Genomic DNA, 16,126 nt, shown 5'->3' on the forward strand with positions numbered 1-16,126 from the left:
CCTATGGCACCTAGGCTGGCCTACCACACACTTAGCCGGAACATCCCATGCGCTACGGAACCATCATCTAGATTATCTTGCAGTAACATCCCCCATGGACAATTTTTCCATCACACCCAACTCCCTGTGGTGCCCATGTCATGCGTTAAGTAAATTTGCTCTTCGCTATGCCAGGCCCTCTCTTCTTCTCTCAGTAGTCATTAGTCGCTCCTACACAAGAGCAAATGAAGAAGCTGTGGCCCACAACGCGAAAGCACCCCCAAAAGACTCAGATAGGAGCAGCTGATTTCCCAACAGCGACTCCCCCATGGCCTCAAACAGATCATTTAACCTTTTATCTCAGCTTATCCTATCATCAGAAGGATATTCTATTTATATTAGAGAGTACGCGTTTGTTTACAATTTAACATTTGCAGAGCCTTTGAAGATGGAGGCGATAAGGATTGGATATAGCTTATGAAAAAGCCACAGTAATAATTAAACCTTCTGAACTTCGCATACTTATTATAATAACATTACTACCATTACTACCCTGTTCTTGCTCGATACCCCCTATACCATGCCAATTCCAAATAAAACAGCCCTCAGCTCCCATGAGTTATTCTTCTGCTGAGCCACAGCTGAGCTTTCACCACTGCCTTTCTGGGCCACTGCCCCCTGGGATTTTCTTTGGCCTGATGAAGATGTATGTCCTCAAGCCTGAATTAAGAAATCCCGGCTCAGCAGGTATAACAGAGCCAATGCACTGGTGTTTCGGGGAGAGTGGTGGAGGTTGGAGGTCCAACACTACCCCATCCACCAAGGTGATGCCTTTGGCCTCAACCATTAAAGCTGAATTCTAGCCAAATGCTAGAGCTGAGCAGTGTTTTCTTGGACAGCCTGGCTTGCCAACTGGGAAAAATTCACTGAGGAAAACATATGAGAGCACACACAGGTCCTGGGAGAAAAAAAAATAAAATAAAATAAAAGGCATTTGAGCAGCCCTCAGCAACAAGGCTGAGTTTCATCCTTGGGGGGGAAAGCTGGGGAGTCCCCAGCTCACTGAGGGCAGGCTGGGACCTGGGCTACCATCAGCTGAGCCTGGCCAGCTCCTGAAATTCCAGAACGAAATGCACCCCCAGGTCAAGCAGGGAAACGGAGGCTGCTCAGCAGCACCGTGAAAGATTAGATGGCTCCTACCAGGCAGGCAGGCTGCTGCTTTCAAATAATCACCTCTGCCACTTTGTTTCGGCTGATCAGCAAATGCATTATTTTCAATCGAGGTTTATGATACGGTCTAAGACAGGGAATGGGAAAAAATGCAAGGGTTTAGTGGGGCCTGTTAAGTAACAGGCACAAACCCTTCTTGTGCTCAGACCCAGTGTGAGGATGGGAGACAGGTCAGGGCTCAGGGTCCATCACAAGGAAGGGGTTGCCAGGAGAAAAGAAGAGCACTAGGGAAACCAAGAGAGAGCAGAAAGCAGCTCACACTTAATCACGGCATTAACCCTCTTTGTTTTTATGCCAGGGGATGCAGGGGCACCTCTCTGGCTTCTTTATTTGGGTTTTAAAAGCAGAGCAGCTGAAGTGTAGATGGCAGTGAGGAAGAGCTGCAAGCAAGGAGCCCAGGAAGTGGTGGACAGAATGAGGACGTGGAGATCTCCTGAAACCACCCAGTGGTGGCCTCGCACTCAGAAAAGTATCGCCACATCCCTGAAGTCCCCACTCGAGTTTTAGGGACAAACCTCAGGACGAATGGAGCCCTGCTCTAGGGATTTTGGCTCCACTAGGATCTCTGCTCAGCTCCACACTGCACTGGATGGACAAAACAGCTCAGACAGAATAACCCAGGCATTTCTGTATGGTGCTGCTTAGGCTGAGGAAAAATATCTACCAGTGCTTTTGTTCCTGCTGTAAATAAACACAGCCCTTTCAACAATGCTCCTGCAAATGCCATCCTTGCAGCAAACACCTTTCCCCTGGTGCTGGATTCCAAGCCTGGGTTTAACCTCTTATTCACGGGACATGAATCAATCTGCTGAAGGGGTCTCGCAGCGCCCCATCCTGCGAGGGGTTGAGGATGGTGACCAGATAAAACGGCCAGGGAGGGGACGCCGCCTTTCATCATCTGCTTGGCTAGAACTGCGAGGAGAAATGAAAAACAGCATTGGTATGTGCAATCACATTCCTGCTTGCATTCGAGCAGTAACCCTTGCTTTCATCCCCAAGAGTGTGCCAAAATCCACTGGGAATCTGTTATTCTGGAAACACTTACATCCAGGACTGCAGAGGGAAAGAAAAGGGAGAGAAAGAGAGGACAAAAAGGACAATAGGGAAGGGGAGCATTTCTCCAGCAGCAAAAGAAAACATTGCTCAAAACTGAGTGGTGACTTGGAGGAAATACTGCTCTTAGCACATTAAATAGTGTTCAAAGGCTAAAAAGGCTCTGAGTTTAGCAGTGCATCTATCAAGTCACATCTGCATCTCCAGATTAGCCTAGATATTTTTATCCTAAAATCAAAACGCCTGCGCCTTGTGGCTAATACCACCACAGGCACCAGTCCCTGGCCAGCTTCCCACCCAAAGGGACAGTCAGCTGCCATTTTTTGACTCAAAACAAGCCCAGAAGAGTCTGCTGCTCTAACCTGAAGACCTGCATGCAGTTGGGTCGACCACAGCGAATGCCACAGCTCTGCTCAAGTGCAGCAGCCCTTCCAGGGCCCTTTACATTTGCACCTCAGCATGGGAAGGGTCTTCCAGCTTGGTTCTACACTGACACCTCCTTATCTTCACCAGGGAGTTATATTTCTTGGTGCAAGAGTTCATGACCAAAGAACAAGCCTTCTCCTCCAGGTCTGGTTTGCAAATATGAGAAAGGTTGGGGAAAAATGAAAAATAATAAAAAAAAAAGGTGAAATATTTTCTTTGAGAATAAACAATAAAATATCGTCAGGCTACTGTTTAAAATCTTATTACTTTTGCTGTGCTTCAGTACTTCACAATTTTCTCTAAATAATAAGCATTTCAAATGGAATCACATTATTTTAAAACACACTGTAGTAGGCAATTACAATTCCTGAATACTAAATACCAATATAACGTAGGCCAAATTTATTGTTGTTCCTTAACTTTGCACCATGTTCATTATACTTTAATGAATAAATAATTTTTCAAGTCTTTTCCTTGGAATCACGTATTACCTCTGTAATTGCATTACAGAATTAGGTCTCTATTTACATTCTCCTTCTGAGTCCTACAGATAAAACCTTGCTTTAATTTCCTCTAAGTCAGCAATGTTATTTCAACATCTCATTTATTACCCTAACTTAAAGATATGCCAACGCACTAGCAATATGTGAAATGCTAATATCACTTAAGTTATTAACATGATACTAAATATTAATTAGACAAAACAGATGCAAGTGCCTTACGACTCATTTCTTAATTCCAGATATATTTGTTGTTACTCAAAGCAAACAGTTTAGCCTTATTTAGTTCACAAAGACACGGTGCTTTTCTGCCCATCCGCATCTCTCCGCTGCTTCTTCCCGCTGTGTTGCCGCCAGCAGAGCAGCATGGATTTTCTCCCAGGGCATCGCTGGAGAGTCGGTCTGGGAATGCCAGGAAGGTGCTGGTTGGGCAGGGACATCCTGGTGACAACAGTATCCTCCTGGGAAAGGCCAGTTGTGCCCGCCCTGCCACCAAGAGCTTTCACTGCTGCCTGGACCACCCTGTACCAGCGGCAGCAGCACGAGCAGCTCTGCAGGGGCATCCAGCCCGCCCGCATTAACGTGCACAGTAGAGCAGTTTCATTACTGCTGCTTCGAGAGCTATTGAAGTTTAAAATTACCACGGCCGTGTCACCTAGAGTGTAGCGATCCCTCGGATTGCAGCATGTCTGCATCCCTATAGCTGCAGTTCGCTAAGGTAATATCTGCTTTTGCTATTGGCAGTCCACACAGCTGTGAGCTTCAGGTAGCGCTGCTAAAGGCCACGATGAAGGGCACGATTCAAGATTACATTGGTTGATTTGCCAACTTTATTCAACGTGGAGTCAGTGGAGAGATAAACAAGCCGCTCAGTTACTCCAACAAAGTCCTCAAAAAACACTTACACAAGGAGTATTCTTCTAGATAGAAGCAATTCCACAGCAGCATGACAGCAGATAAGGTTCCTGTCTGTCACTATGAACATTTTTCATAATACTTAAAATAACGACACAGCTAAGCCAAGTCACACAAGGACTTTTTTCCCGTAAATCTTCAGCCCTCCCAGAAATACCCAGCTGTCTCCAGCTATATCTATGGAGAAGAGTGAAATCTGCGGGGAAGTGAAAATAAGCCTTTTAGTATACCAAAATCATCAATGTCCCCAGAATGTGTAAAATGGGGGGCAGAAGCTATGAAATCCCTTCCTTATGGGATTTGCTGATGCCCCCTCAGTTAAAGCAGGGGGGATTCAATTCAATGTGGGCAATGCTGTCGTGGGGCTGAGGCCATCCTCCCTCCGAACAGCCTGTTCTGCCTGCCAGCAGTTAAAACTTACAGTCTGCTTAAATCTCTTTAAAATCTGCAGCTGAGCTTGGGAGGAGGCCAAACGCCCAGCTTTCCCTTGCTCAGAGGGAGGCAACAGGTCTGCAGTTGACTTGCTTCTTAGAAAAGATGGGCAAGACCCACCTGGACCAAGGACTGACCCTGCGCCAGGGGGTCTCTGGCCTGCCTGAAGCCACCAGTGGACACCAGCCCCTTGGGGTGTAATGACCAAACACAGGAGAAGGTCTCCTGTGCAGCACCACCCCACACTAAGAACCTGTCCCCGGCCACAGAGGGAGCAGATGAAGAGAAGCTGAAGACACAACAAACAACATGCAACACTTTTCACTTAGGATAAACTGCCCTATCTTCCACCTGGGACAGACACAAAGATCCTTGAGAAACTAAGAAGATTTAAACAGAAATACAACTGCTGGCCAGTGAACAGGCTCAGTTTGCCAGCTGTCATCTTCCAGGAGATAGATTTCATCTCCCGCTCTGAAAGTTTCTACCAGCTTGGCAGCTGGTCACACTGCTATGCATGAGGATCCTGGGCAGAACTGAGAGCAAGGGAAGTCCTTCCTCTGCATATGTGTATTTTGTTATTCAAATTATTCTGCATACTTACAATACTTTAATTATTAATGTTGATAAACTAGAAAATCTCATTCAATTAGAATTGCCTCCTCTTTTTTTTCTCTCCTTCCTCCAAGATAAAATTAAATTGCTTTATTGCAAGATCACTCTTTGCCCTTGTTTTTTTTTTTTTTTTTTTTTTTTTTTGTGCACTTATAAAGAACACAGAAATTAAGTTCTGGCTCCTGGGATCCTGCGGGCTGGTGTGACATTGCAGGCACACAGGCATGGAGCGCCTGCTCTGCCGCTCTTGCAGGCCAGCCTTTTGTCCTTGCTGCTCCCTCCTGCCTTCCATCTCCTCACCTTCGCAAGCAACATCTTCCAGTTCCCCCTTACTTCAGAGACTGTCCTCCTCCTCCCCTACTTTATTCCAGGGTTCTGAGTGCATCTTTTGCTCCTTTCCCAGGAGAGCAGGGGCTTTTACCTACACAATCCTCCTTCACTTATATTCCACTTCATTTTTTTCATGCTAGAATTTGCTATATCCTCATCTCTCTCCATATTGTCAGTTCTGATGATCTCCATTCTCCCTGCAACACCAGGGCAATGATAAATCCTTATTCATCCCTTCCACCAATGCATCTGAATCTCCAGGTGTTACCCCACTAGCTCAATGTTGCTTCCCCCACACTACAGTTTCCCCTTTCTCCCTCCACGTTAGAGGCTCGATGAAATCTCCAGATTACAACCTGTTATAATTGTAGAGACACATATTGTAAAGCTGAACACACTGCAAACCTCTTCGCACCCCCTTGCTTTCCTTCCATCTCACAGTTTCCCCTTAAATAAGCACAGTTCTGCTTACTGAGATTTGACATTTTCAAGTGAATTTGGAGCTCTGCACCAACATTATCCCAAAGCCTTGCAAGCTTTGCCAATTACCGCTGCTCCTAATGCTCCTTCCATGACATGCATCTGCTTGCCGTGGACAGGGAGGCATCCCCAGCTGCTGTCCACGGGGCTTTTGGAGTGCTAGCAGCGGGCCAGCAGTGCCAAACTCTCCCTGACGTCTGCACGTAACTCCCCCGAGAAGCTCTTTTCTGCAGGTTACCACCCTGAAGAACGTTTTGCTTGTGTTTGCAGTCAACAGACATACACAGAGCAAAGCTTTTTACCCGAGCGCTTGAATCTGAGACAGGACTGAGAGATGTTAAATTTCTCCAAGTTCCACAAAGTAAAAATAAAAAGCTGGGGGAGAATGAAACAGTCTGGCTTTTTGGGTAGAGTACAGAGGTTCAGAGAGAAAAACATCAAAAATGGAGGAAAAAAAAAAAAGGAACTACCCATAAATTACTTATTAAAATGCAGCCATATGTACTTTAAGAAAGAGACATGCATAATTCATAATTTAGTCAGCACATGGAAAGTCTGTTGTATATTTTATACTCATGAAATAAATAAGCATAAATTACTTGATTTGAATAACATCAAACATAACTGATTCTAGAGATGGAGCAACAATTCACACTAAGGCAAGCACTCTTGGTTTGTTGATGTTTCACCAAAATAGAGAAGAATCAGCAAGTTGAAAACAGAAATTCGTATTGTTGGCTTGCAAACAAACACTAGAGCTCTCAGCATATAAACTGAAACTGGGTGACATAACGAAGCTACAGAGGAGACTTCTGTTGCTATGTAAAATTCTAGGAAAACGAACACGAGTTGCCTGTGCATGTTCTTTGTGATGCTGGTAGAACAGATGCTGATACTAAGAACCTCCTGTAAGCTTGGCTGCCTGTATTTTCTTATATTTGATATTTTCCAGTTCCCTGACCCCTATCAAAATGTTCAGAAAAAAAAAAACTTTTTTTCTGAACATTTTGGTTTTCTCACCCATAACCTCATATCTCTAACTACACTGTAAATATGCAATGATATGGTTTCTGACTTAATAAGGCATTTTCAGTGTCTTTATCTCTATATTCCACAGACTTCATTTATCTCTATATTCCACAGACTTCACATGATATTTGTCTCCTACAAATATGACACCTAGGTAGCACTCAGACACCTGTAAATAATTTATTTGTGCTGCAATCAAAGTTTCAGATTTTGAAAGATACCAGAGCTTATCACATCTCTCAGAAGCAGTTTTGATCAATAACAAATATTTTATCCTCCAGGCACTTATTCCTCTGGTACAGGTAATTTGTGGTTCTCTTCCCTGCTGAAATTGGGGGAAGGAAAGTTAGAGTGAAAAACCCCCTGTAACATGGACGGGACTAGCCCTGCTTTAGATTTATGGCTATTTCTTTGATTTATAGCAAACTTCAGCCTCAGAATGGTATCCAAGTGAAATGAAAGACAGGACACTGCTCTTACAGATATTTGCAAGCTTGGCCAATCTCTGAGGTGCTTTCAGGCAAGGAAAGATGACATTTTTCACCTTTGAAAATGGGAGTAGTGTGTGCAAACCAGCCATACCAATTTCTGCGCTAGCCCTTCTTCCTCCCAGGTCTTTGCTTTCGGCTTCCAAAGTGGCCATGGAGCACTAAGATAATTGTCTTTCCCAGAGCCTTCTTCAATATCACACATATCCCCTTGGCCCTCTCCTGCAGCAGCAGGCGTTGTTGGTGGTGGGTTTTTTTTTTTTTTTACGTATAGGAAACCCCCCCAACCTTAGAAAGGCCCTTGGCCCTTGTACTTACTGAGCTCAGCAATGCTCCCCACGCGCGTAGCCAGCAGGGACTGCTCGATGGTCCTTAGCTCCGACTGGCTGAACATCTGCACTTCCCCAGGCTTGTTTGACCTCGGCTGGTCTTTGTGGAGGTTCAGGCTGTCCGGCAGGCAGAGAACACCTGCAGAAAATTAAACAAAAACAAAGAATTCAGGCACTAAAACTTCAGTTGCTACGGATGGCTTTGCTGCTACTGCCGCATCTTTCTGGGGATGTTCCAAGCTCGGTACTCTAGTAGCTCTACTACACAGCTCAAAAGATAGTAAACATTTCTAATTCACTATCGCAGATGAGTCATGCTCACAGACATGCCCCTCATTAACTTTTCTGAATATCCTCGAGTCACTTATGATGGCACCTAGGGATAATTCTTACAGAAAGTCCCACCGACGTGCTCAGAGATGAAGTCAACAGGGTTCCAAAGAAAACCCCTAGAAATTACTCTAAAACCACACTAATTTAATAGAAAATGGTATCTCGGCAACAGAATTATTATAGATTGGTTTTAAAATGAGAAGGCTGTTACATTTACAGGTTTCCCCCGCGAGGAGAATCCCACTGACAATTGCCCAAATAACGGCGCAGCTCAGACGCTCCAGTGCCACTGATGAGTTTATTGAATTTCTTTTGCAACGGCGGCTCCTGGCAATTGAACTGCTTCAGCTCCAGTGGCCCACGATGCAGAGGCCTCCACAGTAGCAAATTTTGGGGGTAGAGGGTATAAATAAGGCATGGACCGGGCAGAGACTGATTCATGTAGACATGCACTCAGGCACACAAGTCACTCTCTGCCACAACAGTGAAACCCTCAAGCACGCACAGGCACAAGTTTATTAACCCAAACCAGCGCTGTGCTACAAAACTGAACTTTATTTGCAACAGTGGAGGTCTCGGTATGGCCCTTCGTTAACAGCTGCATGAACGTGCAGCTAGGGCAGTGATCCCAGGTCCGCTGCCCCTATCACCTTCCAAGGCCCCCCTGGGACGCGTGCAGGTGCGGAGCCATGCAAGCCAGGGGAATCATGCCTGTCAACAGCAGCAAAATGGGATCCTGTACCTGGCTGTGCGATTCCTAACAACCAGCTTTGGTGCTTCTGTCAAAAATAGCCAGACCAGGAAAAAATGAATTTTCAGTAGTCTCTTTTAGGCACCACGGAGAGGTTCTGCACTGACAGTTCTGCACTGACAGTGTCCTTATGACCAGACTTACTAAAATACATTAGGAAAGTGATATCTTCCCATGTATTTAGCTTTTTTTTCTTCTTCTTCTTCTCCTTCCCCCCGCCCTCCCCCCCGAGTTCATTTAGTTTCCCAGCTTGGCACATAAGTGGCCTCTAACTCTACTCAGTAATTCTGCCAAAAGTTTTAATGTAGGAGGTGCCCTGCAGAAAGCCTCACACCCCAACCTGTTGTGTTACCAAACAACTGTCCAAGTGCCCCTGCCTGGACATTTCTCAGATGCCTGCTTAGTCCCATCAACTTGCCCCTTGATTCCCCCCGCATGTGTTTCTCTCTGCCAGGTAACAGAGTTGAACTCAGAAGTTGTATTTGCAGCAGGGATCAAAAACCATCAGTCCCATGGGAAGAGGCAACACAGGTTCTGCAAGGGTGCTCGAGGCAAAGGGCAGCAATATATGCTGGAAAATCTGAGGCCTTGCCCCCCGCGGCTGCAGCGCGGGATGAGCACCCTGCCCTTCCAGCAGCGCAGCCCTACGACAGGATCACCCACGCAAGCTCAACTGAAACACCAGAACAAAGTCACTGCCAGCCCGTGGAAACTCTGCAGATAGAAGAGCAGCAGTAGCCTTAATCCCTACCCTGGCGCCAATCCCAGTGTTGGAGCCTCCAAAAAAACTCACATTCGTGTGCGGAAGGTCAAGAGAGAGGAATGTGACTTGTCAGGAAGAGCTCCGGAGGACATCTGACATAACAGCAGAGAAGATGAAATTAAATGCGCCAAGGTAAAAGAAGTGAAAAAAGCAGCAACAACAGATTATTAAACAAGCTTTCAAAATTCTCTTGTGATCGTTCAGTCCCTGCCTCGCATAAACTCTTAGCGTACTAATCACCATTTATATTCCAGAGGGGTACGGAGCTTGAGAAGTACAATTCCCAGGTTTAAAATGCCGGCTTGCTTGCATATTTTAAGAAGTATTCTCTACAGCACATCTTTCTAATTTATTCAGACTATTCTCTGGAATTTTAATGGATAGGAATTAAGGCAATATTGGATGAGCCCTCCCTGTAGAAAACAGGTGTATAATTGATCTAATACTGCAAGAGACTTCTAAACATAAGAAACAGAGAACAATCAAGGTGAGGGCACTTAAAAAATGAATACCCAACAAGAAAAACACTTTTCAGTTAAAATACACCCTAAATGTGGGAAAACCTCTGTCTTAAGTTACCTTTACAAATAAGATTTAAATGGTTTAATATAATAATATATGCAGAAGAGATTTGTCTGGGTGATCAAAGCACTGGAATACAGACATGTTATCCTCAACTTTGTCCCTTTGTTCCCATAGCCTGGCATGTTCCCTACAAATAGCCCTGTTGATTAATTACTCCGTTCTTTAGCGAAGGGGCCAAATTATAGGACACGTCATGCCAAAGTTTTTTCCTTTCTTTGTTTTTTATTTTTTTTAACTTGGGTTTGAGATTAGTCAAGACATGCAACAGCCAAACATCTGATATTTATACGCCAATTGAAAGGCTGTAATTGACCGCAGCGGGTGACCGCTGCTGTGTTCGAAGGCTGTTTATAGCTCTCATAACTTTGCTGGGTCCAATCTGCTTTTCACCCATACAGATAAAAGTGATTCTTCTTCTCAGGCCCCTCACTCTTCCAGTTTTCTACCTTCAGCTGCTTTCCCTCAAAATTAATTTTTAAGAGTCACTAAAAAAATGCCTTAAAAAACACTGGGGCCTGATATGCTGCTTCGCCTGTTCTTTCATCCCTCTCCTTCCCTCTCTCACAGCTGAGCGGGAAGCAGGCACCAAACCCTGGGATTTGTGCCTGTGCTCCAAGCCATTGGAGCATCGCAACCCCACCAAAAAGTGACCCCCTCTCAGTACAGAGATGTCTATAGAGGGGGAAAAGCCCCTGTTTACTTTAGAACCTGCTCGTGGCCAAATGGAAACACAAAGATAATATTGCAAAAATTAGTATAAATGCTCCACTGGACAATATGATCCAAATTATCTCTGCTCAGGCATCCAGCAAGACCTAATACAAATGCATTTGTTTTGACTACAAATAAAAATGCCATAGAGATGATAAAACTTTCCCCCCCCACACACACATTATAGCACTAATATTTCTTCTTTTGGAAAGACTGCCTGTTTTTCTGTATACATATTTATATTCTGGATAGAGGCTAGGAGGTTTTGCTGCTATTGTTATTTTTCTTTAAAGGCTCTCCTCTCAGGAGAAAATAATTTAAAGCATCTTTGACTTCCCTTTATTTTCAAGCAAATGTAAATATCTGAGGAAAATAGCTTATATTCCTACTGCAAGGAATACTGGATTCCATTAAATTTGTAGAAATTAAGGGTGCAGGACAGATACCAGACAAACTGCTTTACAAAATAGACTGAAAATCATACCTAGGTCTAAACAGTCTCCAAAAATGTTGTACTGCAAACTGCTCCAGGGAACGCCAACTTTCCGTAGCAGGACTACATTTAGGAATGGGAATTCATGGGATCCTGACACCCATTTGATTTCTTCCACAGTGGCATGCGACTAACACATCTTCAAGTCCAATATCCTGCTCTCAAAAAAATCATGTGAACTTCAAGAGAGACCACAACACATCCAGATTAAAATTCCTCTTCAAAAATCACACATACCAAAGTATTTTCCAGCACTATAGAGCAAGCTTGAGATCTACAGCATGATACCTTTGGGAAAGAAATAAAAAGAACAAAAAGGCTGCCAAGTATGTTTGCAACAACCATACCCTTCATTGGGCGAGGATTGAACACCTGACATTCCCACATGCAGCAAAATTAGTTCCTGACCCTATGTTTAGTAGAGAATTATGAGACCCACGATCCACCATCCATGGCCCACAACAGATTTTGAAATACAGCATCATACAGCATCCCAGCGCAGACACTCAGGAGCTGGTAAACTCAAAGTGACAAAAACCTTCACGTATATCTTCAAACTTGAGAAGAAACCCATTGGCCTCTGCTGTTCGAAGCAACCTGCACTGTGGCACCTTGGCTCAATATGTCAACCTGTCAGGCAAGGCAGATGGAAAAGATCTTCATTTCTCTTTACAGAAATGAAACTGTGGGGGAGAAAAAGAAACTTTAATGCTAATTTCATCAACCAGTGCTCTTTCAGTTGACTGAAGACCTGGAAAGTATTCAAGGCAAGGAGTGCTCACTGTCTTCTTTCCACACATTCCAACACAATTAAGTAACAGGGAGTGCCTTCGCATGGAGAAAATGCAAAGTGTTTGAGAAAGCTAGAAGGTGACATAAAATTTCCAGAATTAAAGCCTTAGAGCAGACAAAGTAGCCCAAATGAGTAGAACAGGGCAAGACACTGAGACATTCATAAGTATTGCCAGCTTTTCATTTAGCCATTTCATAGATGTAAGAAAAGTAAGTCACAAAAAGCTTAATAACAAATTCAAGGTGCAATAAAAAGTGTTAAGAGAAAACGAGAAAGAGAACATAGCGCCTCTAGTAATGCAGTATAACCACAAGAGATCACCCTTTCTCTCCTAGAAAAAAAAAATCAGCAGAAGAGCTAGTAGAAAATGCTTAAAAATGAAAGAACTAGGAGCCTAAGAAATCTGCCAAGAAAATGATCAACAGCAGCGACCACTGATAAATGAAAAACAGAAGTTGAAGAAACTCCATAGATTTTGGTTTTTTACCTGCAGGAACTTCACTTCCAGAACAACTGCAGAGAACAGTCATGTGAGCTGCACAAGTGTAGCTGTTTATTGCATTTGGCCACGTTTGGAGGTTTTGTCCTAGCAGTTTTGTCTCTGGCTCCTTGCAATTGGAAATTTTAGTAACTGTTTGTATATCTGTAGTCCTTTTTTTTTTTTTTTCAAAAGATGTATGATTGTTTTCAGGGCAGTATCCCAGCTGAGTAGGATTAGATTTCATCAAGAGCCAGAATGGATGATGATCATCCAAAGCACAGTACCTCTGTGAGATATTAGAACAGATGTTATAGGACAACAAGATAACAGAATTATATTAGAAAGCGCTGTGATGACATCTTTTCCTGTAAGGAGTTTGTTAGTATAGCACTTTCTACTTAATTGGGACATTCTCCTTATTAAGATCCTTCAAAGGCAATCGGTTTAGCCTAATGATAATGAGTGGCAATCACTGCTGCTTAAAGTGGCCAAGGAGTAACAACAATTCAGCTAAATTAGGATATATTCAGCTAGTAGCAAGTAGTTAAGTGGCATACAGCCAAGCGGAACACAGGATGAATTTGATTGTTTAAAATGGAAAACAAAGAAATACCAGAAGATTAGACCACACAGATGCTGCTAAATATAGAAACTAAACTCTCAAACCAAAAGTTGCAGCTACGCATCCATGTTTTTGTATTAGAATACATACAGAGCAAAATCTCGGTCCCACAAAAATCAACCACAAAACTACAAAATCCTCGAAACAATAACAACAACATATTACTAAACGGTCAACACGGAGCAAGCTGGTCTACAAACCAGAGACATAATGGAGAGCCATTTCCCCATGTTGGTCCTTGGACCTTTCCTGCTACAGGCAATGCCAGTACCCTGAAGTGGTCCTGGCCATGCTGTTGCCCACTAAGAACAGCAGATGCAGCACCTCGTTGTGCATCTGCAGACTGCATAGACAAGGCACGTGCTGAGTCCACGGCAAGCTGCCTTCAGGATAATGGCTAAATCCCCCTACCTTTCCCTCTTGAGGGTACCAATGAGCACCAAACTCCGTTACCTATCTCTGGTTTTCACAAAACTTCCAGGAACTTAGTTATGAACAAGACCACCATCCTTCCTCCAAAGAGGGCTGCAGCTGGCCAGTAATTCAGAAGTAATGAAGGGGACAAACAATCATAACTGCTCCAGTTTTGTTTCCTTAGGAAAATCAGACAAATTGTCTTCTATAGATAGCAGAGTCATGTAACACACAGAATCACGGAATCACTGAGGATGGAAGGGGCCCCTGGAGATGCTCTAGTCTAACCCCACTGCACAGGCAAGGTCACCTGCAGCACACTGCACAGGACTGCATCCAAGTGGGCTTTGAGAATATCTTCCAGGAAGGAGAATATAAGCACTGAAGTCTTCACTGAGCCATTCTACCTTACTATGCTACTACTGTTATCTTACCTAGTTCACCCAATACCAGAAATTCAATCACTGTAACGTCTGTCTGCAGGAAAAGGTGAGGGAGAAGCAGAACTGAATGGCACCTCTGCTCAGGGGGGAGCTGACTCTCCCCTGAGAGACATCTCTCTCCTTGGTGACTTCTTATTGACTAACAACAGGAAAAAAATGCTCAGTAGCATGTTCTGATCGATGACGTTATTCCACTTTCACAGCGTCCGTAAAGGCTCAGTGTTAGTGGTGATTTCTTTTGGCATGGAGATGTGTGAGATGACATGGTGCATTTATTTCATACATAGTCCCCACGAGCCCAAGATTACCCCCCCTTCCTAAGTTATACTGCCCTGGAAGCAGTGATTTGGAGAGGAAAGGTTTTCTCTTGCACTATTTGACAGGAGGCATCCAGATAAATAAAGGAAAAATATATATATACCAGTATCATCTTCCTTCCCTACGAAACGCAAATTAAGAAAAATACATGCTGCTCTCAGCATCTCAAGAGCAGCAAGAAGTTGATAGATTGTGGGAAATCTGCAGAAGGAAAACAGGATGATAAATGCGTTGGCAAGTGCCGGATAGCGAGGAAAGCTTGTAAGTAGTTGGGTTTTTACAGTACACAGCTGTAAGTGTTGCAGTGGCAGCCGCACGCCAAAGCAGGAAAGGATGAGCACTGGTGTAAATATGGATGCTGGAAATATGGATATAGAACTAATATTGCTTAGTATTAATTAACCTAAGAGTGCATCTGGCTAAAAAGAGGCAATGTCCCCAGACGACGAGGATATTAGATGGAGAGTCAGTAAAAGGGCTAGACTTTGAGTCACTAACATGACAAAGAATGAGTTCACAGTTCTTTCTTTTGGAAAAAAAAAAAAGTGGCAGCTTATAGCAGCAGAACAGAAAGCTCTCAGTGATTCATAGCTTAATATGCTTTCCTAGAATCTGAAATTTCCTGTAGTCATTACTGTCAGTCCCCCTAGATGACCAGCCACGACAGATGACTTCCCGTCCAGCAATCATGATTTGGGCTCCCAGAAGAGCCCAACTGTGCCGAAACGCTCTCTTTTCTAACCGAGTAAATTCCCACCCATTATTTATAAAGGCAGCAGCAGCAATTAATTAAGTATTACACTATAGGCATATACTCAAGTCCTTTCTTTATGAACTGCCCAGTTTCTTGCAATAATATCATTTTGGACTTCTTGAGAACTGATGGATCATGTCAATTGCAAACGGACAACCCCATGACCTGCCGTCTTGCTCCTCCTCACGCAACACAGTACCCATTTCTGTGCGACCTGCTCTCCCAACAGACTTTGTATCAGTTCCTGCAGCTAGATTAAAGCTGTTTAAAATCTGTGAGATAAGAAACTTCTTTTTGTAGCTTTCTCTGTGCAGCACCATACATGTGGCAGAGGCGCCACGTGTCTAATGCCTTCAAGAGGACGGAGGCATCATTTCCACTGCTGAGCAGTTGCACTGAATGTTATACAACAGATATGGCAAGAGGGGTTAGAACACCTTAAAAACACCTGGTCCGTTTGCTTCAGTGTTTGCAGAGATTAGCATGTTTTTTTGCAGGAGAAGGGATCGCTTGCCAAAGTTCCTCCTTTCATACTTTTGAACACCGCCTTATGCAAAACCCATGAGTAATACCTAACAGAGCAAACAGCCAGGGCTCCAGCTGAACACAGGACATTCCCTAACAGCTACCAGCCATATACCCTTCACATTTCACCAGGGCGTGCGACGTGAGCAGCTGAAAGGCAATAAGGAAGAGCGGGATGAGGCTTCTGTGTCGCCCAGGTGCTCATCGCGTGGCACGTGGGATCCAGCTACGTACTTCTGCAAAGCGTGCTCAGGGGAATTGGAGCTGGTAAAACAGCTGGCCTTACAGGGGTGGGGTGACTGGATGACTGGAAAATGATGTTTGTTGTTTGATT

The 16,126-nt window shown here is 44.0% G+C and overlaps 1 protein-coding gene across 1 annotated transcript in view; it reads right to left on the minus strand.

The window, feature by feature from the left end:
* ABTB3 (ankyrin repeat and BTB domain containing 3) overlaps nt 1-16,126 on the minus strand; it is a 164,737-nt gene that overhangs the window by 63,274 nt on the left and 85,337 nt on the right. The window contains exon 2 of the mRNA XM_088535272.1: nt 7,796-7,945. Within this exon, the coding sequence (XP_088391398.1) occupies nt 7,796-7,945 (150 nt within the window). The remainder of the gene's footprint in view (nt 1-7,795; nt 7,946-16,126) is intronic.

This window comes from Tinamus guttatus, unplaced genomic scaffold (genome assembly GCF_059628265.1).
Source record: "Tinamus guttatus ecotype Peru unplaced genomic scaffold, ASM5962826v1 Tinamus_guttatus_pri_ptg000039l, whole genome shotgun sequence".
NCBI classification, from domain to species: Eukaryota; Metazoa; Chordata; class Aves; order Tinamiformes; family Tinamidae; genus Tinamus; species Tinamus guttatus.